The sequence below is a fragment of the Staurois parvus genome, unplaced genomic scaffold, assembly GCF_062004578.1.
Source record: "Staurois parvus isolate SC_StPar_1 unplaced genomic scaffold, SC_StPar_1.0 ptg000175l, whole genome shotgun sequence".
Lineage (NCBI taxonomy): Eukaryota > Metazoa > Chordata > Amphibia > Anura > Ranidae > Staurois > Staurois parvus.
Genome location: NW_028317971.1, coordinates 8,221,204 through 8,247,410, shown reverse-complemented (window position 1 = coordinate 8,247,410; position 26,207 = coordinate 8,221,204). Strand labels below are relative to the sequence as shown.

Genomic DNA, 26,207 nt, shown 5'->3' with positions numbered 1-26,207 from the left:
CCCATGATCCCCTATTGCCCGGGGGCCCCATGAGTTGTCAGTCCGCCCCTGGTCTTAATGTATAAAGGCAAGACTTTTTTTTACATTGGTAGTCACTGAAGATGTACCCCCTTACATTGGTGGTTAGTGGAGAAGTGTCCCGTTACATTGTTGGTCAGTGAAGATGCGCCCCCTTACATTGGTGATCAGTGGATAAGTGTCCCATTACATTGTTGGTCACTGAAGATGCGCCCCCTTACATTGGTGGACGGTGGATAAGTGTCCCGTTGCATTGCTGGTCAGTGAAGATGCACCCCCTTACATTGGTGATCAGTGGATAAGTGTCCCGTTGCATTGCTGGTCAGTGAAGATGCGCCCCCTTACATTGGTGGTCAGTGGATAAGTGTCCTGTTGCATTGCTGGTCAGTGAAGATGCGCCCCCTTACATTGGTGGTCAGTGGATAAGTGTCCCATTACATTGCTGGTCAGTGAAGATGCGCCCCCTTACACTGGTGGTCAGTGGATAAGTGTGCCATTGCATTGCTGGTCAGTGAAGATGCGCCCCCTTACATTGGTGGTCAGTGGATAAGTGTCTTGTTGCATTGCTGGTCAGTGAAGATGCACCCCCTTACATTGGTGGTCAGTGGATAAGTGTGCCATTGCATTGCTGGTCAGTGAAGATGCGCCCTCTTACATTGGTGGTCAGTGGATAAGTGTTCCGTTGCATTGCTGGTCAGTGAAGATATGCCACCTTACATTGTAGGTCAGTGGATAAGTGTCCCGTTGCATTGCTGGTCAGTAAAAGATGCGCCCCCTTACATTGGTGGTCAGGGGATAAGTGTCGCATTGCATTGCTGGTTAGTGAAAATACACCCCCTTACACTGGTGGTCAGTGGATAAGTGTGCCATTGCATTACTGGTCAGTGAAGATGCCTCCCTTACATTGGTGGTCAGTGGATAAGTGTCCCGTTGCATTGGTGGTCAGTGAAGATGCATCCCCTTACATTGGAGGTCAGTGGATAAGTGTTCCATTGCATTGCTAGTCAGTGAAGATGCGCCCTCTTACATTGGTGGTCAGTTGATAAGTGTTCAGTTGCATTGCTGGTCAGTGAAGATATGCCCCCTTACATTGTTGGTCAGTGGATAAGTGTCCTGTTGCATTGCTGGTCAGTGAAGATGCACCCCCTTACATTGGTGATCAGTGGATAAGTGTCCCTTTGCATTGCTGTTCAATGAAGATGCACGCCTTTACATTGGTGATCAGTGGATAAGTGTCCCGTTCCATTGCTGGTCAGTGAAGATGCGACCCCTTACTTTGGTGGTCAGTGGATAAGTGTCCCATTGCATTGCTGGTCAGTGAAGATGTAACCCCTTACACTAGTGATCAGTGGATAAGTGCCCCATTGCATTGCTGGTCAATGAAGATGTGCCCCCTTACATTGGTGGTCAGTGGATAAGTGTCCTATTGCATTGCTGGTCAGTGAAGATGCACCCCTTTAGATTGGTGATCAGTGGATAAGTGTCCCATTGCATTGCTGGTCAGTGAAGATGTGCCCCCTTACACTGGTGGTCAGTGGATAGGTGTCCCATTGCATTGCCGGTCAGTGAGTGAAGATGTTCCCCCTTACATTGGTGGTCAGTCAATGAGTGTCCCTTTGCATTGCTGGTCAGTGAAGATGCGCCCCCTTACATTGGTGATCAGTGGATAAGTGTCCCATTTCATTGCTGGTCAGTAAAGTGCTCCCTTATATTGGTGGTCAGTTGTGTAGTGCCCTCATACATTGGTGGACTTAAAAACACATCAGAAAGAGGGAAATGCACTTTCACTTTAATAATTCATTTTGATCTACATATACCCCATATTTGAGGTATAGATTAAGATTAGAAAAATGAATGCTGAAATAGTCAACAATGAAGATTGACGCTTTTATTTTCATGGATCGCTATAAATGATATTAGTTGTAAAAAAATATTTAAAGGAAAATGATACAGAATCTGCTTTCTGCATCAAGTAAAACCACTGGAACTAGTGGTGAGTAAGACAATTCAGTAAAGTCTGGGTTTATACACTTTCTGCTGAGTCCTGCGACACCTGTTGAGCCTACTTACTGTATACACAGCACACATATGCCACAGCCTTTTTAACCACAAAATATATTTTAAGGATTGTGCCATGAGCGAGAGACTAAAGGATATATCTCATTTTTCACACCTCAACACACTCATTTTTAAAAAACGAAACTCTTTCATTACATATTCTTTTCTATACAAACCCTACTTTAAAGTGTTACTTAAGCCCTGGACCCTGGGTATCACTATATCTGGTCTCCCACAGTACACACAATATGGACGTGCAATTATTTTAGTAAATATAAACTGCTAAATACCTTTTTGTCATCAGAAGTTACAGCAGTCTTGTGCCTTCTATCAGTGTTCAGCAGAGAACTGGTTGAAGCTTGTAGGAGGAGTTTTCTTTCTGCTCTAGGAGGATGCAAAACCCCTGACCTCTGTCTGGACAGTGTTGATTGGCTCTGTGCTGATCACATGCACCCTAAGAAAAAAAAAACCTCTCTAGCAATACACACTAAACTGAGCATGTGCAGATTGGCTACAGGTTCAGTCTGTCTTATCAGCGTGGACATTTGAACAAGAGGAGGGGCAGAGAAGTCAGGATCAAACAGTCTTTTTACACAGTGCGGAGGATTAAACCCTTAGTTTTCACAGTGAGTATAACAAGCATGCTTTACTGCATATACAGACTGATTTTACTGTTGTGGGTTTAGTAACACTTTAAAGAAGAAGTATATAGTGCCACTGTCATGTGACGAATGATGATGAGAAGAACTGTGAGAGTCTCTGGTCAGTTGGGAGCAGCAGTGAATACTCAGCGTAGTAAACTGCAGTGAAGCTGCACAGGTGTGTGTGTGTGATCTGCCTCTAGCACAAACTAGACCACTAAGTGTATTTGCAAAACGGCAATATCCCACCACCCTCTCTGATGCCCCCCGAGCAGGGGACTATTTACCACAAGGCAAACAAGACACTTGCCTAGGGCTGCATTTTTTAGGGGGGCAGCACCTCCCCTCAGACGAAGGGATGAAAGAAGGGACATGTGTGCTATGGGAACCAGGTGGAATCCGAGAGAGGCTGCGGGCTGCTTGATGGTGTACATAGAGCCTGACTCCCTTTCTCAGGGGTATCCAGAGCTTTGAAGATGAGTGTCTTCCTCTCTATCGAGTGGAAGGCTCTCTCGAGTGGGTGGCAGGGGTGTTGTTGGTCAATGTCAGACTCTCTTCGCAGGAGGGGAAGGAGGGGTGGTGTTGGTTGGCGTCCGTTGGGGAAGATGATTTTTGTGTTGCCTAGGGCAGCACAAAACCTAAATACACCACTGCCCCCTAACCAAGACCGCAAGCTTGCCAGGTGCAGTCAAACATATAGGCTTCCCCATAATCCATTGTTGATTCACCTTTTCTGAGATTGGTAGTTCAAAAGGGGCTTTAGGATTTGCAGTAGGACTACAGGTTCCAAGATTCTCTGCTCTCAGACCAGAAGAATGATTCCCCCTCTATACACAGGAAGTCATGATACGGATAACAGTAATACAGAGTGAAGAGTTCAAGAGTATGTCAGGACTGCGGATAAAGAGAGTATAGGGGTTAGGAGTATCTAACGCAGAGAGTGCAGGGGTCAGATGTACATAATGCACAGGTTAGTGTACACAGTCTAACCAAAAATTTCCCCCAAGACAAATCCCCCCTGCCCCCCAAGCCAATATCCCCACCCAATACAGGTTTCCCTCCAAAGTCCTGACCGATTTCTCCGAGTCAGACCCTCCACAGTCCGGACTGTGTCCCTACATCCAATTCAGCCACTTGAACAAAAAAATGGCAACCGTCCCAACCTATAACCAGCCTTAGCAGAAAGGTGCTGGGTATAGGTTGGGATGATTGCCATTTTTTGTACAAGTGGCTGAATTGGATGCAAGGATGCACTGGATGCCTTTGCTGTCATTTTGCTATAGCTGGGTGTCAAGTGCGTCCTTGTACCTTTTTAGGGAGGGGTGGGCTCCCTCCACGCACTTCTGTCCTTGACCTATCCATTGATATATGTGCTCCCACTGTGGAGGCTCTGGAAATTTTACAGTTAGGTCCACAGTAGACAGAGGCCCCTTGATGATGGACTGTGACTTACACATGTATTTACAAATGTGTGCAAACAAAACCCTCTGCTTTTAACACAAACTGCTAGACAGGGCCAGATTGGTTGTCTTGTAGGCTGGCTGGTAAGTGTGCTGGGAAATCCTTTGTTTGTGCTTTCCCTTCATAAGCCCTGCCTCCATCTTATGAATATGCCCTTGGACTGGGACTGATAAGTATTGCCTTTTATATACGTGTGCTATGATCCTTACAAGTGTCTGCAAGGAGATGACTGGACAGTGTATGGCAGGTTCACTTTTGGATGCCTAATGGACGTTCTATGGTGAATTCTCCCACTAAAGGCTCTTTCCATACATTGATGAACTGAGTTATTATTGTTACTAGCTGTTGTATGAGGGAGATTTTGATTGAGGCAGCCCTGCTTTGTGCCTCTGTGTTGTGGAAAGGTAAAACTTCGCCCTTGGCACTGGTCCTTGCAGACTGGATGAGGTTTTTCTCCGTATTCGTGCTGTATTTATCCTGCCCTTACAAACCTTCCAGGCTCTGCCACAGAGAAACATTTCCACAGTATGATGTTACTGCTACATGTTTCATGGATGAAAGTATTAAATTATCGTGATGTTTGGAGTTTTGATTCTGCCAAAGAAAATGTTTGGAAAATAAAACAAGTTATAAAAAATAAAGGAGCTGCAATTGCTGACTTTTTCTTTGAAATGTTGCTAGGGGGTTTGTTCACGTGTGCGGCTATCATTGCCGCCACTGTTTCACAAGCTAATCTCGCTCCTCGCCGCCAGGACACATAGGCTTCCAGATCGACAACATGGGGAACACAATCATCACCTGCCATGTGCATTAGCCCTCCTACACCCTCAGAGACCCAAATGGAGAAGAAATCAGTCCACCCTAGAGCCTCAATCTCTGAAAAACCGGACCGGATTCTGGTCAGGCCCCCCTCGCCGGACACCATCCAGCCTGGATCCTTTCCTCCTACCACTCTCAGGGGACTTGATCCCTCTTTCAGCGGCTGGTAATGGCTTGGAGGAGCCCTGGACATCCCAGCAAGCGGCTTTCCGTGATGCAGAGCTGTTGACCTGCTGCAAACCAAATTATTAGCTTCAACGTCTAGGTTGGCGACACAACTCACCAAAGAAATTCGGGAACTGGGTCCCGCACTAACGACTTAGAGGATAGAATGGATTCAGCTGCCATGGTTCTGGAAAACCATGAGCAGGACATGACAGATATGCGAAAAGAACTGGAGACAGCTCTCCTGCGCATAGAGGACTTCGAGAATAGGTCCCTTAGAGGCAATCTTCCCCTCCGGGGCATCCCAGAAACTATAACGGACCTCACCTCTACAGCCACAGCTCTTTTCCAGGAGTTGGTCCCGGTTATACTTATTGAGAAGCTGGAGTTTGATCGCATCCATCACTCTCTAGGCCCCAAAAGGCCGAACAGCCTGCCAAGGGACATTATCATTAAGTTTTCTTTTTACTGCACTACGGACATGCTTCTCCGGGCGCCCAGAGACTGTGCAGACCTGGAGTTCCAAGGACACCCCTACCAACATATTTTCCAACCTGGCCCCCTCCACTATCATAAAGCGGAGGCAGCTGAAGCCATACAGAATGGTGCTTGTACAACATCAGATCCGCTACCAGTGGGACTTTCCCTTTAAGCTGAAATTTTCTCATCTGGGGTGCACACATACTTTGCATACCCTGGAAGAGGCGCGAGAGGTTCTGGAGAGGCTGCATCTCCTACTATCTAGAGACATTGATCCATCTCCGGCTGGGCCCCCTCCATCCCGCTCTCCACTGAATCTCCCGGGTTGTGCATGGGAAAAAGCCAAAGGCACTCTCTTCTTCGCACCCAATATATGACAAGCTCTCCAAGATCTGACCCAGGCTGATGTTCTGGAGCCCACAGATGGAGCCTCTTAGTCCTTTTTATTGCCATCCTGAACTGTCCCACGGATCTTCTCATTCCCCGTGAGTGTGCTGATGACCAGTCAGTGAGTCTTACCACGAACTCCCTGGTGGGCCGAGACTTTGTTGTTGGCCCTCTCCATCCGCAGACATACTGTCCCTGGCTTTCTGGGACCAGAGGCTTCCTGGCTGGGAGCTCGCCCAGGAGGCCTATCCTCCCTCTGGGAACTGACACCATTATTGCACCCACCCCCATCCTCGGTGGTACACCAGTTTAGGGGTCCTATGCAAGCCATCCTATATTATGGCTGTATTAACATGTGTCTATGTTGAATTTTATTTGTTTGCTCATTTAGTGCATATGTGGTTGTTTCCCCTTCCTTCCCACTTCCCTGACCCTCCCTCCCTGGCCCCCTTCCCACTTCCATATTCTTTTTCCCTCCCACTTTTCTCCCACCACCCCTTCCCTTACCTCCTTTCCCCCCTACCCCTTTCCCGCTGCCCTCTAACCCCTCCTCACCCCCCCTTCTTCCCCATCCTTGTACCCTTCTCTTTCCATATTCCCCCCCCCCCAGACCTTTCACTCCGTTCCTCTCCCCTCCTGTTCCCCCATCCCTACCTCACTTGAGATCTTTGGTATTTTCATGCACGCATGAATGGCTATCAATACCCTGGAACCCCTCCCCCACGTTTTTTGCTGGAGGAGTCGGTTCCCGATGATGGGTCCGGCCTTTGGGTGTGTTTGGACCCCGGAGGCTTTTTGCCTTAAGTTGTTATACACACTCATAGAGTTTTGTTATGCTAACTGTTCATATTTACTTTGCTTCTATTAAGGTTATCACAAGTTTATGGACTGTATGATGGAACTGGGGGCGGCCTAGTGCCCCCACCCACCCCCCCCAGCCCCACTGGTTGCAATTCCTATTTACCCTCTCTAGTTCAGGTTTTTGCTCTATGATCAGGAGCGCAGAGCCCATATAGTTTTGATCCACCTTGTATTCCCCCAGTGTTTTCATTTTCCATTACATTTTAAGCATAACCACCATGTCTCCAGCGGCAGAGTTCTCCCACAGCAAACATCCCATGCGTAGGATGTTTTCCACTCTTCGAGTAGTGTATACTAGCCACCTTCTTTTCCTTTCTTCGCATTCTTCTCCTGGCATTTTTTTGCTTCTCTACTTTCTTCCTTCTCTCTCTTTCTATGTTCTGAGCTCCTGCAGGTCTGGATCCCCCTTTATGGAAGTACTGCTCTCCTTGGACTGCGCAAAACCCTGGCGGGACTTCTGTGTAACTTCTTCCCATTCTCTATCATGGCTAATATATATATAAAGTGCAGCGCTATCTCTAAATATACTAAATACATATAAATATAAAGTGCAAAAACTGACTGTTAAAGTGCTCCAAATATTAACACACGGTACAAAATAAATGTGCAAAATCATGCATTTCCAAAAAAATAGAGTATAAGAGGCGAGGAAGGTCCTGGTGAGCTATTAAAGTGGTGTCCTGTTTAAAAAGCAAGCTGACCCTGTGGGGTCGTGGCAAGGAGGTGAGAGGCCATCATGGCTAAAGTGTGGATTCACGAAGTGTGGTCACGTGGGACACATGCATGAAGATTAAAAAAGTTTTTTTTTTGTTGCAAAAAGTTTTTTTGGTTGCATTTTGGACATTATAATAATTTTTTCTGTAGATTTTTTATTATACCATCACATTTACAGATGGTTGGAGTGATTATGATTGTCACTAATTGCACTTTATCCGTATGATTTGGAATACACGGGTTGCACTAATTATTTTTGTAAATGCATGATTTTGCACATTTATTTAGTACCGTGTGTTAATATTTGGAGCACTTTAACAGTCAGGTTTTGCACTTTATATTTATATGTATTTAGTATATTTAGAGATAGCGCTGCACTTTATATACAGTATATATTTATTTACTTTGGTTGGTAAGGAGTTTTGTGTCAGCAGCTTGGTGAATAGGGCCCCATTCCTAGCGCAGGAAGTTCTTGCATTTAGTATCATGGCTAATATCCCCCTGAAGATTTACTCTCACAATATTCAGGGCTTCAACTCTCCTATAAAGCGGGTGAAGGTATTTCACCACCTTAAGACTAGCCACATTGATTTAGTATGCCTACAAGAGAGCAGGTTTTCCTCCTCCTCTTTTCTCAGTTTCCTCTCTCCGCATTTTCCTACCTTTATTCTGGCTTCGGCCCCTGAGAAACACAGAGGAGTGATAGTTTTTCATCAGGATCTTTTATTTTCCTGCACTAAAGAAATTGCAGACCCTACTGGCAGATACTTACTGCTCCAAGGTGCTTTTAATGGCCAAGAGGTTACTATAGTGTCCTACTACACCCCCAACCGATTTAAAAACAAATTTTTCTCCCCGCATAAAAGTTACTGCAGGATTGACAAATTTTTTTTATCCCCTTAAGACATATTTCCCAAGAGTGTAAAACAGACATTCCAGACTCCCCCTGGTCTGACCATGACCCACTGATTCTTTCCTTCTCTCTCTCCAGCCTCACTCGCCCAACTTTCCATTGGAGACTCAATGATTCCCTCCTGATGTCCCAGGACTCGTGCAGAAATTCAAAATCACTTCCAGTCTTACTTTACCGACAATGTTGGCTCTGTCGTCTCGGCCACTACTCTATGGGAAGCTCATAAAGCGACCCTTTGGGGACATCTTATTCAGATAGCCTCCGCTAAAAAGCGATCTAGAGAGCAAAAGCTTCAAGAACTTACGGCACAGCTCGCGTCTGCAAACGCCCTGTGGAAGTCTCACCCCTTGGTGAGCAATTGACAGAAACGAGACTCCCTGGCAATGGAATTGGATCTTCTAGCCACTGACCAGGGGAGAAAGCCCTCAGATGGACTAAACACAAGTTTTTTTACTTGTGCAAACAAACCAGGCGCAATCTTGGCAAATTGAATGGATGGTGCCGCTCTCATAAGCCACTCCATGTCCTTGCCCTTAATGGAAATCTTACTTCGGACCCTACCAAGGTTATGGCTTCATTTACCAAATTTCTGTCCTCCTTATATGAGAAACCGCCCCCCCCCCTTCCCCAAGGCTCTCGCGGATATACTTTTTTAAGATCTTCGTCTCCCTTCTCTCGACGAGTAAGCCAGCGAGATGCTTTAGGCTAACATTACAGAACTAGAGGTAATACAGGCCATCAAGACTATTCACACCTCCAAGGCCCCTGGACCGGATGGCTTTTCTGGCTTATACTTTCATAAGTTCTCTTCCATCTTGACACCTTATCTGGCAGGCTATTTTAACGACTTAAAATGGGGTTCCGTGCCCTCCCTCGACTCCCTCAGAGCTCACATCACTATCTTACCCAAATCTTCGAAGGATGCTTCTGACCCTCGAGACTTTAGGCCCATTTTGTTGTTGAATGAGGATATGAAGCTTTTAGGGAAAATTATCAGCACCCGTATTAACCGGTACCTTCGTAAGTTGATTCATAGAGACCAAGTAGGTGTCATTCCAGGCCCACAGGCAGGAGACAACATCAGAAAGGTGATTCATTTAATACATATCCTGAAAGATCCCAGGCTTTATTCTGTCTCTTGATATCTACAAGGCTTTTGATTCCCTATCTTGAGATTACTTTCAATATGTCCTACAACGCTGGGGTTTTGGAGATCCCTTTTTGGCTTGGATCTCAGCTCTCTACTCTTCTCCATCAGGCTGTGTGAAATATGCCAGTCTTCTTTCCAAACCGTTCCCTATTTTCTGAGGCACTAGGCAAGAATGCCCATTGCGCTCCGGTCAGACCCTAATATATCAGGGGTCCCTTAAGCGGGAACCCACCACAAAGTGAATTTATTTGTCGGTAGCGAGCTCCTTCCCTTGACGAATCCCCTAACCTCTCTGCCTAATCTACAAAGCCTTTTTTCTCACTTTTCAGCATTATCTGGTCTTTGGATTAATCCTCATAAAACAACAACACTTAACATCTGCTGGGCGGATTCCTCTCTAGACTGCCTAAGAGTCAAGCTGACCTCATCTTATTCCGCCCTCTTCTCAACCAATTATTATCCGCTCCTTTGGACAGTCACCTCTTTATTGCAATCATGGCAATTTCCCTCCTTACCATGGATTGGCCGTATACATGCTATAAAAATGATCATCCTCCCAAATATCCTCTATTACTTTTGAACTTTTCCCATTCAGGTACCTTCCTTTTTTTACGCCTACTACAAAACAGGATTCTTTCTTTTATTTGGGCCTATAAATGCCCCAGAGTCTCTCGCTCTAGACTGTGCACCCATAGACTCAGAGGAGGTCTGGAAGTTCCTAATGTGGCAAAGTATTATAAAGTGGCACAGATTGGCCAACTCACCCTGCTCCATGTGACCATGGATATCCCCTTGTGGGTATTCCTGAAACTTCCCAACTGTGCTCCTTTTTTCCTGTAATGGCTCTGCTGTTGCTTCCCCATAAGCTTTGTCCTTTCGTAGTGAACCCCCTAATGCTCCACAGCTTGAAAGTCTGGGATTCAGTCCGCTACTCTGGCAACCTTTTGTCCCCCTTTCTTCCTCTTTTGCTGTTACTCAACAATCCTCACTTTTCCCCAGGCCTTGAACAGCCAACATCATTTAGTTGGTGGGCAACTCATGGCTTCACACAGGTTCAACAATTCCTTACCTCATGTTCCTTTTCTTCTTGGTCCGCTATTTGCAAGGCTTATGATGCGCCGCCGACTGAGTTTTTTGCTATGTTCAGCTCAGCCATTGGATATCTTCTCTGAGATGCAACTCTACGTTTCCCTATCGGTCCATGGCCTTTGAACACCTCTGTCGGCACTCCCTGGGTGCATTAGGCACTATCACTCTTCTTTACTCCTCACTGAACACTGTAGACTCTCCTTCCTCCATTTCTTACAAGTCTAGCTGGGAGAGAGATCTGGGTTCCCTCATTGAACCGAAGGATTGGACTAAAGCCTGGTCTTCTATCTCTCATCGTTCATTCAACATGTCCACACTGGAAGCTGCATATAAAGTTCTCTTGAGGTGTTACTGGGTCCCTGCCTGCATTGCAAGCTCAAACCCTGAGTATGATGATAGATGCTTCAGAGGCTGTGGACAACGGCGTGACGTGGTTCATACCTGGTGGTTGTGTACATGTCTCACGGGGTTCTGGTCCAGGGTTTTTGGCCTCCTGTATTCCATATCCTCATCCCCAAATAAGCCAAACTGGCCCTGTTACATTGTCCGATAAAGGGCTTGTTTTCTCACCAACAAAAATTGGCCACTTACCTGTTTATAGCCACCAAACATGTCATCGTCAAGGCGTAGAAGAAACCATCAGTACCTTTTCACATGGTGAAATCTAACCTGACAATCCTGATGTTACATGAAAAGATGGCCAGCATCCTACACGATTCTCATTCAAAAATGTTTAAAATATGGAGTCCCTGATGGACCTATGCTTTTCCTACCCTATCCCCATTTGGTTTGGGTATTTCCTAAATTTTGGCCCGGGGTCAGTAGGGGGTCCCATGAGATGCCCCTGATACCTTTTTCATAGGATTGTTTGAGTTTGGGCAAGGACACAGGGGCCCCATGATCCCCTATTGCCTGGGAGCCCCATGAGTTGTCAGTCTGCCCCTGATTGGGCCCCAACATTTAGCCAGCCAAAGAGCCAGAACTAAGGACTGCCCCTTAACACCTGCTTATAAGAGACTTTTTATCGTTTTACTTGGTTGAAGAGGTACCTCTTAGGAGATGCTGGGCCATACCCAAGACAACACCTTAGAGTGCGCGCTAATCCAGTTGTAGTATTGCTACCTACATTATAGTTAACAATTATTTGAACTGTGTATTTCTGAATTTGCTGCTTCTTGTATTGATCCCAGTTTGGTGGTATAGAACCTGAAAACTTTGGCATAGTTATTACTCTGTCTATCAGACTATGTCCACATTTACCTCTATGTTCAGACTGACATTTATTCTAACCGTGTCAATAGATTCAGTGCATTTATCACTATTGTGTATGTGTCTATTTTTAGGTAGTAATTCACAGCCAGATTAAAGGTATTTATACTTTTGTTTTATACATGCTTGCAGTGATTTTTAATCCAACCAGGTATGTCAGAGGAGATGAGGTTGTTCTTGAAGTCGAGGAGCAGAACAGAGAACCGAATTTACCAAGCAGCTCCTTTGGGGGGTAGCGCTACAATGACATAGCAACTAATAACTGATAAATAAATGACAGTCAGCTCCATAGTTCTTATATACTTGATTTACAAGGATGAGTGAATCTGCAATAATGTTGACAAAGCCTTTTTTAAGTTTTCCAAACCTGAACGTAGGGGTGAACCCCACTAAAGCTTATGGGAGGCAAGTGTTACTCAATTCAAAAATACCATGCAATATCGTACAGCATGGAGCAGGTCCTTCCATATGGCTTAAAGGGTAATATTGAAAATACACAGCATCTCTAAATGCCATGCTTCGAGGATGCCTTAAAGCTGTACAATTTTCACAGTAGTAGTTTCACAGACAAAATAAGAAAAAAATGTTGTGGATTTCCCTTTAAAATTCCACCTAGAGCCTTATTCAGGCTTGCAGCCTGGCATGCCAATAAATGGTTGAATGGACATCACCCAAGATTCTGTAAAACAGGAAAAATCTTGTAGCAATGGATTTTTTCTGGGCATGTAGAAAATTATACTACAAAATAAATTCATGAAAACATAACGTTTATTATACAAAATTTAAAATGGATTTTCATATACGGATACTGGTCACGTGTGCTCCTGAAGAAGATGTTTGAAGCACTTGAAACACATTGAGCCAACATATGGATGTTGAATTGGAATAAGATCTGTAAACGTTACTTGGAAAACACTGGATATGGTGCTATATAACATTTTAATATTTGTATAATGAACTTTATGATTTTATGAACTTGCTTTGTGGTACCATTTTTTATGTACCCAGAAAAAAATCCATTGCTACAAGGATTTTTTTGTTTTACATGTATTTAAGGATGTGGCTAGCACAGTGTCTAAGTGATTAGCAGTTCCGCCTGGCAGCAATAGGATCGTCGGTTTGAATACCAACCAAGGTACTACTTGCTTGGAGTTTGTATGTTCTCCCTAATCTTGCATAGGTGTCCTCCCACTCTCAAAAGACATGCTGATAGGTTAATTGGATCCTGTCTAAATTGGCCCTAGGTATGTGTATTCATAAATGTGAGTTCGGGAGCTTAGATTGTAAGCTCCTTGAGGGATTGATGTAAATGTACAGTATAGGGTGTATATATATATATATATATATACACTGTATATATATGTATAGCGTTGGGTAAAGCGATAGCGTTATATAAGTACCTGTAATAATAATAATGTGGGCATATAGGATCACCCAGGATATCTTGATGTTGTGACGAACACGGTGCCCAACCACTGCCCTTCTCTCCAACTCGTTACAAAGGCAAAGGACTGGCCAATCTCACACCGTGCTGTCACTTATGAACCAATGCCACACTCAGCTGCACCCTGCACAAAGAATTTCCAGCTCACAGGGCAACAATGTAGGTGCCAACAGCCTGAGAGCGATTGTCACTGGGTTAATTAATTAAGCAATTAACCCTTTAAATGCCACCACCGCCTTTTTACTGAGAAGGAGGAAACGCACAATCTTAGCAATAACAACTGTGATTTTAGAATAAACGTCTGCAACATGCACTTTCACCACAGACATGTATGTTCAGAGATTTGTAATAAAGTAGCGCTCTTTAAGACACAGGGTTTGTTTTAGTTTGCATTAACAGCCTTAGGGCTCGTTCACACTAGGCTGTTTTGCCAACGCTTGCCAAACACTCCTATAGCGTTTGGCAAGTGTTGGTCCGGCGTTTGCGGAGCGTTATTAACGCTCGGCAAACGCTCCGCAAACGCCGCATGCGCGGTTTAGCGGCGGTTGCTAGGCATTTGCCGAGCGTTAATAACGCCTCACAAACGCCTATAATGCAGTTTGAGTGGTGTTACCGCTCCGCAAACGCCCCGCAACCGCTCCGCAACCGCACCGCAAACGCCAGCCGGGCGTTTGTGGAGCGGCACCATAGACGAGAATAGGAGGCTTCAAAGCCTCCTGACTCGTCCAGAGGCATCCGTTTTGCCGCGACGCGACGCAAACGCTCCTGTTAGAACAGCACCATGTGCTGTAATGTGCAGAATTGGCAGAGGCGTTTGGGAAGCGGTAAAAACGCTTCCCAAACGCCTCTCTGCCGCCTGCACACAAGGCTAGTGTGAACGTAGCCTTAGGGAGAGTTTTAACACTTTTCAAAATAGGGTTTAATAATGAAAAGGTCAAGAGTGCAAATAAAATATTTACAAAAAAAGGTGTTACAAAGAAATAAAGAGACAATAAAGCAACAGAGAATTAAAAAGGAGTTGAAAATGAAGAATACTTGCAAAGTCCTTGGTTTTAGCAGAGTCCAGTCAATAAGCAAGATGTTATCGGCTCTCAAAACTTGACAGATGTTCCTTCGTTGATGGTACATAAGAACTAATCAAAAGGTCCTGGAATTCCTATTTTCTGTGGTATCAAAGGGGTGTTGACAGAGACCATCTGACCAATCATCCAGTTTAAGGGGTGGGTGCTGTGAGGTCCCCACATTTATGATCAAGTCCCAAATACAATTTCTTATAAGTATTCATATTTCAGAATACATGCTGTTTACAGTCTGTTACCATGCAGATTTTTTTCCAGCATGAAATTAGCTTCAAAATGAATATACTGTAGGTATGACAGGTCTTAGATATCTATTTCTCATAGGAGGGGGTGTGAAGGCATCATCCACTCTGGTATCTCCTAGCATGTTTGGGTTCAAAATGCTACCCAATAATTGAGGGAGGTAAATATGTCTATATTCTGGCTGTGCTGTCATTAATTCATGAATTATGGAATATGCTGATGTTTTAGAATCTTGGCTGACAACCAGTCCATCAGGGATGTGTATTCTCCCAATTTCCAACTAAGGTATTTTTGACCCAATGTCTGGTAACTTTCTGGTCATTGAAGTGGCTATGTCAGACACTTTTATGGGCCATTCGATGTATGTTGGAGTTTAGATTTTGGTAGTCCTATTACCAGGCTAATAAGGGGTGTCTGCCAGCAACTAAGATTTTGTGGATTGTAGGAGCTGAAAGGAGGTGGAAGGGGGAAAGAGGAAAAGAGGTGGCCATTTCTCTCTTCTGACAAAATGGCATGGAAGACCTGTGACCTAAACAAGATAGATACCACCTACAGCTTTCATGTGCCTAATGTGCACAACTATTACAGATGTCTATTTACATTAGCACAGCCTGGAAATCTGTCATATAGCAATGGGAATGAAGCTAAAAAAATGCTGCGAAGAAATGGCAGCTCCAAGAATAGATGATCAGAAACAAATGATTGCTGTTCTTTGAACTCTACAAAATTAAAGTGATTGTAAAGACTGAAGGTTTTTTTAATCTTTCATGGATTCTATGCATGAAGGTAAAAACCTTCTGTGTGCTGTTCCTCCCACAGACCCCCCCCCCCCCGATACTCACCTGAGCTACTTCTCGATCCAGCGATGTGCACAGAAGCCTTGACTGTCCCGAGCGGGGCCATGCCACGGTTCTATGTGTCTTATGGATGCGTAGAGTGGAGCTTGGGAGTGAGCACTCACCAGTGCCCCTATACCAAGTGCTCTTCTATTGGCGCATTGGTTAAGGAGGAGGAACCAGGAGTGCTGGCAAAGGACCCAAAAAAGATCGGGGCTGCTCTGTGCAAAACCATTGCACAAAGCAAGCACATTTGACATGTTTGTTATTTTTTTTTTTAAATGAACCTATAATATCACTTTAAACAAAAACACATATCAACATTAAATATAAAACAAGAAATCACCAAAAGAAAAGAAAACACCAAAATACCACTCCTGAAACAAAAGCCCATTTCTTTAAAGGGAAGCCTTGCCTTCAAAAAAGCCCCAAATAGTAAGAAATAATGCAGCAAAGGGATTGATTGCCCAAAGAGCTAGCAATCAAAATTAAAGTAGTTTCCTGATTGACCACAATTTCTCCACATGCAGTATGACAGCTTTTTCTATCCCTTTCCCTGCAACAGCTTCCGGTACACAGACACTATGGCTGCCCTGTGTCCCCTCCCCCCCTTTTTGTTTTAGTAAAGGGGTGACACATATTAAAGCCCTTATTACTAAGACAGCTGACCAAAGTTCAAAAGCCCTTGCAGTGCATCTTCATTACAATGTTTTATGGAGGCTTAACTGCTGAATTAGTTCTCCAGGTGTGCAATCTGTGAACAAACTGGGTTTGCCTTGAATATATGTTAAGCAAGAACCCAAATCTCATCCCTACTTTTTTAGTTTTTAAATAAAAGTAGATGTGGATTTAGTAATGTCTTAGTAGTAAACATATTCTTGCATACACACAGATCCAGATTTTAGCTTGTGAGACTCACATTCAAGCTTTTATTCTAAAGTACCTATATAAAGTACATGACCAATAAGGATTATGATTGTGTCACACCATGTGTTAGCAAACATTTGATCTCTTTAATTTTTTTTGAGAGAGCATTAAGCATCAATCTTTCAGAAACAAAATGGATTGGTGCTTTGGGTTTTCTTCTGAGTTCTACTGTCAGTTCACCTTCGTCTTTTTTTGATGTATGACAAGAAAAATTGGATATTTTAATATAGAAGTACAGGTATGCACGGGAGAGCAAGAATGTCACATGGCGTCTGGGCATGTGAACTGAAACACATTCACCTGATAATATTTTTTCACTCAGTACCAGGAAATAAGCTAACCACAGCAGAAATGACAAGCCACAGGAACTAGTGCTAACAAACGGCTCTTTAAAATATGTACTCACTAACTGTGTTTTGCTATTTGAAGTACACAATGGATTAATATATATTTCATTGTGTTTTAAATGTATTTACAATGTTCATAATGTGATCTTCTTTACTTCAGTTTCGGTACCACAGAACTTTCAATCTAAATTCCACATCATGGTCATACATACTGTACAGGACATCAGGAATGTGTTCTTGATGGCAGGTACATTTCCCCGATATTTGAATTGTGGTCCCTTTAACCCTTTTGCTTCCAGAGCTGTTTGTGCATTTTTTGCACACATGTTCAAAAAATCATTTTAGACCTGAGGCTCACACAAAAAAATTAGATATTTTCTGAAAGCAGACACCCTAGAGAATAAAATAGTGGTAGTTCCAATTATTGATGTTACCGCAAAGGTCTAGGAAGTGCAAAAGTTCAGTAAAAAATGCTAAAGTGAATTTTAGGGCAAAGAAACGCAATAAATGACCCACATTTTGGTAAAATATAAACGACAAGGTTGCGCTGAGTAAATAGATGCCCAACATGTCAAACCTTTTAATTTCAGTACCCTTATTTTCTATAGGGGACACTTCAAAATTCCCTATAGGCCATCAGTTTAGCGTTACAGAGGAGGTCTTGTGCTAGAATTATTGCTCTCACTCTCGCGTGCGTGGAGGTATGTAGCATGTGTATTGCAATCGATGTTTTCATGCAGAGGCACCCTGATGGCTACGTTTATGTTTGTACGTGTGTATATGTGGGTGTGGGGGGCCTCAAAAATTTTTTGGGGGTGTTCTGTGCTTGGGTGTAACTTTATTTTTTTGCAATAAAAAAAAACTTGTTTTATTTTTTTTTTTTCATCACATAGGGACTACAAAGTCCCCTATGTGATGATTTTTAGGTGACGAGTTCTCTTTATTGAGAAATGCAGGACCTAAAAGACCCTGCATGTCTCCTCTGGGCTCCTCTCAATGTATTGAAATGCAGACCACATTGCAATACATTGCTTCTCAGCTGTGCTAGCCGAGAAAGTGACAGCTGTGACATCACACATGTCGCCTTCCGGATCACAGATAGAATGGGAGAAGAGCGGACATTTGTCCCCTCTCCCCTACACCTGCCATGGTGCTCCCCAGGTGCTCAGTTGGGCAAGCGGGGCCCGAATATATGGCAGGAGCACACGCACGGGGGGGCCCAGTGGAAGCGATTAGGCGGCAGTGCAGCTACCAGGAGCCTGCCTGTCAGTCTTATACACAATCCCAGTGGCTGTAGCCACTGAATTGTGTATAAAACCACCTGCTGGCAGCAAAAGGGTTAAGGCAGTTTTTGAGTACTCAGGGGTACTCGCCCATGCAGGGTGAGGTGTTTCGGGGGGAATGTTTGGCTGGAGAGGACTGATTTCCAGTACTCTCTGGATTGAGAAGTCCATGTAGGTACCTGGAATTTTGGATGTCCAAAGAGTTTTTTGTGGGAAGAACCTCCAAACCCTGATTACCAGAACTCTGGTCCAGAAGGGGTTAAGCTCCAGGAAATCAGCACCTGTGTCAGTGGGGTAGAGGCTCCCATGCTGTCAGCTAGTGAGGAGCTCTCTGGCAAACTGAGACGCTAGTTACTGAACCCCTGCAACCTGTCTGGGACCCTTAACAAAGGAGGAACCCTAACTCCAGTTGGGGGTGAGCCTGCTATGTAATTCTGTTGTGCCAGAACTTTGGACTGTTTACTTGTTTTGCTGAAGAAAGCTATTGTGTTTGTCTGTTTTTCAAAATAAAAGGACTTATTGGTTTTACCAATTCGGCTGGCTTATGTTCCGGAGCTACCTTATATCACAATACTGTGTGATTAATACACATAAATTATCAATGTACATTAAATGGTGGTGGAAACCCAGAAGGAATCTCACACAATCGTGATGTAGACCAGGAATATTGAATTAAAATTCATAGAGGTCCGGTCTGTAATGAATAAAGGGGATTAGTGCTTAAGCACGTTTAGAAGCTTTTAGGTGTGTCAGCCGTTTTTTGGGGCAAAATGCTTCTCTCCCAAATGCAGTAGTATTGGGGTTTTTTTCCTGCCTCAAAGCACTCCTTCTTCTAAACATCTATGCGTGCAAGGACACATAGACTAACATAGAAGGCAGAAAAAAAGTCAAACGCCCTTAAAAGTGGCATTTTTGATGCCTAGTGTGCATGAGGCCTAAAACATAAAAGATGAGTGAAGTCTTTGACATTGAAACCAAGAAATACTGTCAGACATTGAACAGGAATGGATTTAGGCTGGCTTGCATAGTAGTTTTCCCCTTTACACCATGGGCTAAAGACCTCAAAGTGCATTTCCAAATTTCCAGCCACATCGGAATAATGCCTACTTTATATTTATTGCATGTAGTCATTCACCAAGAAAAAAAATATTTAAAAAAATGCCGCTCATCGTTTTACCTGCTTATTTCTAATTACTCATTAAAAAAATGTACTCTGTTCCCTTGTTTATGATGGGGTGGCGGAGCTGTTTTGTTCTATAATTAATTCTGTCTGCATTATGCTGGCAGACCTCGTGGTCATTTGCTGGTCATACATAAATGGACTGAATCTCGGCTGGTTCAGCAGGGATTGGTCAAGATTCAGTCCATCTGTTGCAAAGCTGATTGTATCCAAATCGATCAACTTGGGTACCTGTATGTCAGATTTTTAGCATGCTATTACTGCCAGCAGCCGGCAGGTATGGGTTCCCACGAACCACCCCTGGTTGCAAGAAAGAAAATTGCATAATCTATGTCCTGCCTCAAGAACTAGATTTGAACACTATCTGTCCTAATAAAGGGTTAAAGATTTGCACTGTATGTTAATGAGGGACTCGGACTGAACACATAACAAACATTTAGTGGAGCTTTCTCAAATACAAACTACAAAAGTGGATTTACACCTTAAAGTGGTTCTAAAGCCTTAAAGTGGAAGCAAACTCCCACTGGACACTTGAATCTACAGGTAAGCTGATAATAAAGATTACCTGTAGGTACAAGGAATATCTCCTAAACGTGCACTGTTTAGGAGATATTCAGTGTCCCTGCAGCCGATGATGTCACTGGCACATGCGATCTGAAGGAATGGCATACCTGTACCATTCCTCCAGAGCTCTGTGCCGCGGCTGAGACTCCTGCGTGCATGGGAGTGATGCCATCGTGGCTCAGCCAATCAAGCAGCCAGAGCCCGGGAACCCAGAAGGAAAACTAGGTGAAGATGTAAGCAGGGAGGGCTTCATTCTAAGGTAAGTCTTTCATAATGTGCTAGTATGTGCTACATACTAGCACATTATAGCTACATAGTTAATCTGGCTGAAAAAAGACAAAAGTTCATCCAGTTCAACCATTAAAAAAAAAAAAAAAGTTATGACATTATTGTGCTGGAGAAATTTTTATTTTTTGGTGGTGGTTTACTACCTCTTAAAGGTTTTTTTTTTAACCTTCATGCATTATATGCAGTAAGGTAAAAAAACCCCTCTGTGCTGCAGGATCCCCTCAGCCACCTGCTTATGCTTATCTGAGCCCGATTCGATCAAGCGATGTGCACAAGAGCAGCGGCTCTTACCACTGCCCCCCTTCTCATTGGGCAGGTTGATAGCAGCGGGAACCATTGGTTCCAATGCTGTCAATCAAATGATGTGACTGAGCTGTCCAGTCTGTGTCAATAGACAGTGATCCCGCACAGGTGCCCCCATGGAAATCGGCTTTCTATGAGGGCACCCTCCAAAGAGAAATGGCCTGGAGTGCCATTGGGGGACCCCAAAAGAAGTTGATTGGGGCTGCTCTTTGCAAAACCACTGCACAGAGCAGGTAAGTATACTATGTTTATCATTTTAAGTTTAAAAAGAAGGAAGGTTTAATGTTACTTTAAATGACCTGCATGTTGGAATATAAGGAATGTCTAATATTATTTAAAGAACAGCAGTTTGCTGCTAAAATAGCCTAATGCTGTTTGTTTTCAATCTTCCAAACAAGAGGTAGGCTTGTGCTTATCACGCTGTAACTACTAATACTGAAGTGTACTTGGAGTATTGGGAATTGAAAACAGCAGGTGTTGCTGTCATTTGTGTCTGGCCATCTAAATCAGGAAAGAGAGGACTGTAGTTAATGTTAATAAGCTATACTTGCCAATGCAGAGACCACTGTAGAACTTCCTGAGCAGTAAACTCACATAGGCTTTCTCTCTTCCTATCATAGATAGCCAGCTGAAGGAAAGCATTGCCATTTATAACTAGGAAACTTTCCGGTCTTTTTTTCTCCACAGTCATAAAGGAAAGAACATGTCTCCATTTTTGCGCATAAGTCTTTCTAATTTTGAAGTTGGACCGTACTTGCAAACTAATGGGGAGACAACACAGATACCCTATTGTGCTGTCATAGTAAAAGAAGCCATTGACACAGGTAAGCACACTTAATATGTTGTAAAAGTCTTGTAATGTGTTGCAATATGTATAATCAAGGCTGTCATAGTTCACTAATTCTGGATGTTAAAAAGAAAAATGTGTTGCTTTGTCTGAATATGCAAAACCATTTAAACTAAATGTGTTTAAGATTTTGTTTTAAAAATGATACAAGCTGGTATATTTTATGCATTAAAGTTCAAAGCGTATCATGGAGTTCTATCAATGTACAATGAAGTACAAGGAAATGTAATAAGTATTTCATACATTGATGTTAGATCTAAACATATACATATTTAAAATTGAGCTTTCCCACCTTTCACTAAATTTCAGATCAGCATTCAACTTAGCATGCGCGCATCCAACACTGGTTACTTTAAAAAATGTTTTTGTTTTTTTTACTTCTTTATCTACTTTCTGGTTTCTATGAAGACATTGGTGATGTAGCCCCGGGCACATGGATGCCCCCTGGGAAGGCAATGACTCAAGCTAAAGTTAGAAGCTGATTGGCTACCATGCAAAACTGCACCAGATTCTGAGCGCTCAAGTTTTAGTAAACCTCCCAGTCAATGCTCCTCATCTTGTGCATGTGATGTATGATGTTACACTCATTTGTTGGTAATCTAGTGGGAGATCTAGTGGGTTGCATTAGACCTAAGGTACAAACATCATAGGCTGGCCAGCATAGGGAAGAGAAGTCAGCCACCAATGACTTTCATTTTAAAAATAGTGGCATGCAGGGGCGTACTGACAACTCATGGGGGCCCCGGGCCAATAGGGGATCATGGGGCCCCTGTGTCCTTGCCCAAACTCAAAAAAGCCTATGAAAAAGGTACCAGGGGCATCTCATGGGGCCCTCTACTGACCCCGGGTCCTCGGGCAGTGCCCGAGTTTCCAAATGGTCAGTCTGCCCCTGGTGGCATGGGAGGCAGAGGCAACAGAGAATCGGCAAACAAAAGGATATGCATAATGAAAAAGGCTCATGGACAGATATAAATATACTTGTTTAAGTACACCTTTAACTTATTATTGGCATTTTTAAGAAGGAGGCCCGCCTAAATGTTAACGTGTGTGTGTGTATGTATACGTATATATATATATATATATATATATATATATATATATATATACTGTATATATTAACGCTACTTCTGTAGGGGCTGCAGGAATACTGTCTAGGTCCTCCCTGAATAGCTTGCCCCACAGTCAGGCAAATAGGCACATTCATTCATTTCTCCAATAATCAGTCTAGTGGGTTTTTTTAATTTTTTTTTTTTGAAGAATAGGGATGGGGATGAGGGAGATGAGTGGGATACTCCAGATTAGGAACTATGTACACTGAGGACTTTGACTAATCTTCAGAACAAGTTATATCCGAGTCCACACTGGAATCAAATAGTGGAGTTCAGCTTTAAGCAATAGCAACAGTAACTTCTTTGGAGTCCACAGCAGTGTCCCTTTAAGTAGTGGTGGGCAGATGGACAAAGCTCTTCCGAACACCAGATGATATTCCCTTTGATAAACCTGCAGCTGACTTCCTAGTACCAGAGGGGGTTAACAGCACACAGTCTGTAAGATCATTTAGGGATGTCTGTACTCACAAGTCCCAAGAGCAACTGGATGACTTCCTCCATGATACCAAACCAGATATTCAGGGGACAGCCCATCAGTCAGAGTAGCAGAACATGAGTCTCAGCAATTCAAGCCCTCAGGTATTCCATTTTAGGCATACGGCAGTAACTTCCTGGGGGGGGGGGGAATGTACAAGCCTAGCCAGGAATGACCCAGAGCAGTATGTGCTCATAGAATATATACATTTACCCAGCATGCCTTAGGGGACCCTCTCTCTGGGATAGGTTGAGGCTGTATCTATCTGCTTAGCTCCACACCTATCATCCAGAAACTTCTGCAGTATCCTGGATACAGAGGAAACATAGGCAGACTAGCAGCACCTGAACACACAGAGCAGGCTTAAAAAAACAAGTACAGCTCACTTGGTACAGTGAGACAACTATGCTTTTACCTAACAATATTTACAGCCACTCTGAGGACAGAGGGACAACTAAATTTGCCTATCAAAAGCATAACTAATCCTAGCACCTACCCAGGAGGGTGCTAAATCTAGTTAAAACTTTTTTTTTTGGAAAGAATGGGTAAGGACTAGAACCACTGTCAGATTTTGTACTACTGTCTATATCTTGTTGGGTAGATTCCCCCTCTCTATTTGTTCTGGTAATCATTGTAATAAATAAATCCTTAACAACCGGTATCCCCTTATAAATAAGTGAATATATCATTCCTAGATGCCACGGTATCACTTTGTCCCCGAAAGTCCAAACAGAAAGTCTCACAGCGTCTCTAAATGAAATAACCCCAAAGTGATGAATTATTCCTTCTTCTTTGTTCAATATCTTTCTGTGCGTAATCCCTACTCCATCCTCCACTTGTTACCCTCAAAAAAAGATAAAACGCACATAGTTTATTATCCTCAATACATGCACAATTTTGACTACGAATCACACTCACAAAAATCCATGTAAAATGTGCTCCACACTCCACCATGTGTCCATGTCTAAATGTCTGTTATCCTTACTCTTACCCTCTAACTACTTGAAAATTGCCTTATAATACATTGCACCATCAGGATTCTCTCACTAGGTAGACTTTTCTTCCATCCTTCCTTTCACAAGTGATGAACCCTCCGAAAAGATCACAATATAATATGATATCTTTTATTCCTCAATATTGTGCTCCCTTCACTCATCAATTGTGCCACCAGTGAAAAGTGAATCCACGCTCCACCACCTCACAGACCATGCACCTTACCAGACCTTACCAGACCAAGCCAGATCATCAGCATGGGATAACACCAGCTCCTCCTGGCCACTATTACTCCAAATAACACATGGCAATCGGGGTACACGAATCCTGCAGTGTTGAATAGCAACAGTTACTGTTGGCCAATCATATCTAGACCTCATCCAAGATGAGGTCTACGTCTGACATCACTTACTGACACGTTTCATCACTTCCGACTTTATCAAAGGATGTTTAGTTTAATTTCTGTTCACTTTGTAGAGATTATCTCTCATATCCTGCTGCATCAGAACACAGACAGCATAAAAATAAACTGACAGGGATTTTAACCCTTCCCTACTCTTTCCAAAACAAAAAAGTTTTGGTTATAAATTGTACATGCTGAACAATTAAAAGCTGTCCATTTATTGTTAGTTTTTTTTCCATGCAGCCCACAGGCAGATTCCTTCATCTACACAAATGAGGTGGATGGAGGAGGAATTCCCGCTGTTGGGACATTGTATTCCAACTATGGCTCCTGCAGCTGTCAGAATACACGATAAATGGCTGAAGTGAATTGGCCACAACCATGGATCAAGAAAATAAATTCTAGCATGATCAAAATATTGAGTTCTGTTGAGTGGGGACAGCCACACACATTGAATGAAATTTGGCCTTTTCCCACTGAACCAGCCTAATTTTAATCAGTGTATGGCCACTGTGCTCTGTGCTAAACGCCCTAAATATCTCTACTTATCCTCACTAATCCTAACCCAAACACACCTTGAGATGGGGAAAAAAGGCAACAGTTTGAACATTCTAGGTGCACATACACAAGCCATCACGGAACTTCAAGACAGAGACCTATCAAACTAGAAATCAACCAGATATTTGCTATATAAATTTGAGAATCAGGAAAACACCAACAGGTCTTGTACCCTAATGTAGACTCTCCTAAAGATGTAATTGTCCGCTTTCACTATGATGAAGAAAAGGCAATGGAGAAACTGCAGAGCTGCTGCTTAATTGATTTTTGAGGAGGTGTCGCTGCAATTATTTCCTGAACTGGCTTCTGAGACACTGGACTGCTGAAGAGATTTTAAACCATGCCTAGACCAACTGCGGTCTTCCTGACATCCAATATTACTGGTGATTCCAGGTTTGCCTTATGGCAAGAATGGCCACCCAGCTATCCTGAGATTCCCAGAAGAACTACAGGACTTTTGCAGCAAACAAGATCTTCTTCCACCTTCTCTCCCAAAGGAAACTCTACAACACATACTAGCTGAAATAGTTTAGGAAGAAGTAGTGGCAGCAATCAAAAGCACAGCCAATGGGCTCTCTTTGCTATACTTTAAAAGGTTCCAGGTAAAATAATTATCCATTTCTGCGTTTATGCCAATTCCATTGAAAAAGGAGCAGAAATGCACCCTAAATCCTTGTCAGTGCATATCACCTGGCTTCCAAATGATACCTTTTCTAAATATAGATACCAAACTTTACCCTACAGAGTTAGCCATGAAACTCCAAACTAGCAGTGATCTCCAAACTGTGGCCCTGGGGCCAGATGCGTCCCTTTGCTTGCTTTTATCCGGCCCCTGGGGCACTATTTTATCCACTGATACCAACAATACGGCAACATTCCCCCCCGCTGACACCAAGGAAGAGGCACAATTTCTCCCAATAACACCAACTATGGGGCCCAGTGATGGGGCAAAATTCCTCCCAATGACAAAAACAATGGGGCACTATTCCCTCCACTGACATCAAAAATGGGGCATATTTTTCCCACTGGCATTGGAACCTTTTCTAGTCCCAGTGGCCCCAGTCTGGCCCCCCTAAAAACTGAAGGACAGTAAACTGACTCTTTGTTTAGAAAGTTTGGGGACCCCTGTTTTATGCCTTCCTGGATCTCTGCAGATGGTAGGGAGGCAAGGGAAATTACTCTGAGAATCATCTCCTAACCCATGTAGCCAGACCCCATCCCTCCCCAGGCCTCCATCTGTCCATTGTTGCAAAAAAAAGAGTTGACAGGGTGGGCTAGGGATTAGTGCTTTCAACCTTTGAAC

The 26,207-nt window shown here is 43.4% G+C and overlaps 1 protein-coding gene across 3 annotated transcripts in view; it reads left to right on the top strand.

The window, feature by feature from the left end:
- Window positions 1–21,057: 21,057 nt before the first annotated feature.
- The window catches only part of PRKCQ (protein kinase C theta), a 66,209-nt gene continuing 61,059 nt past the window's right edge, over window positions 21,058–26,207 (top strand). For 2 of the 3 annotated variants that reach the window (XM_089676909.1, XM_089676908.1), the window contains exon 1: window positions 21,058–21,343. In XM_089676909.1, coding sequence (XP_089533035.1) covers window positions 21,223–21,343 — 121 coding nt within the window. In that variant the 5' untranslated portion in view covers window positions 21,058–21,222. The remainder of the gene's footprint in view (window positions 21,344–26,207) is intronic. The other variant, XM_089676910.1, reaches the window with a different exon arrangement.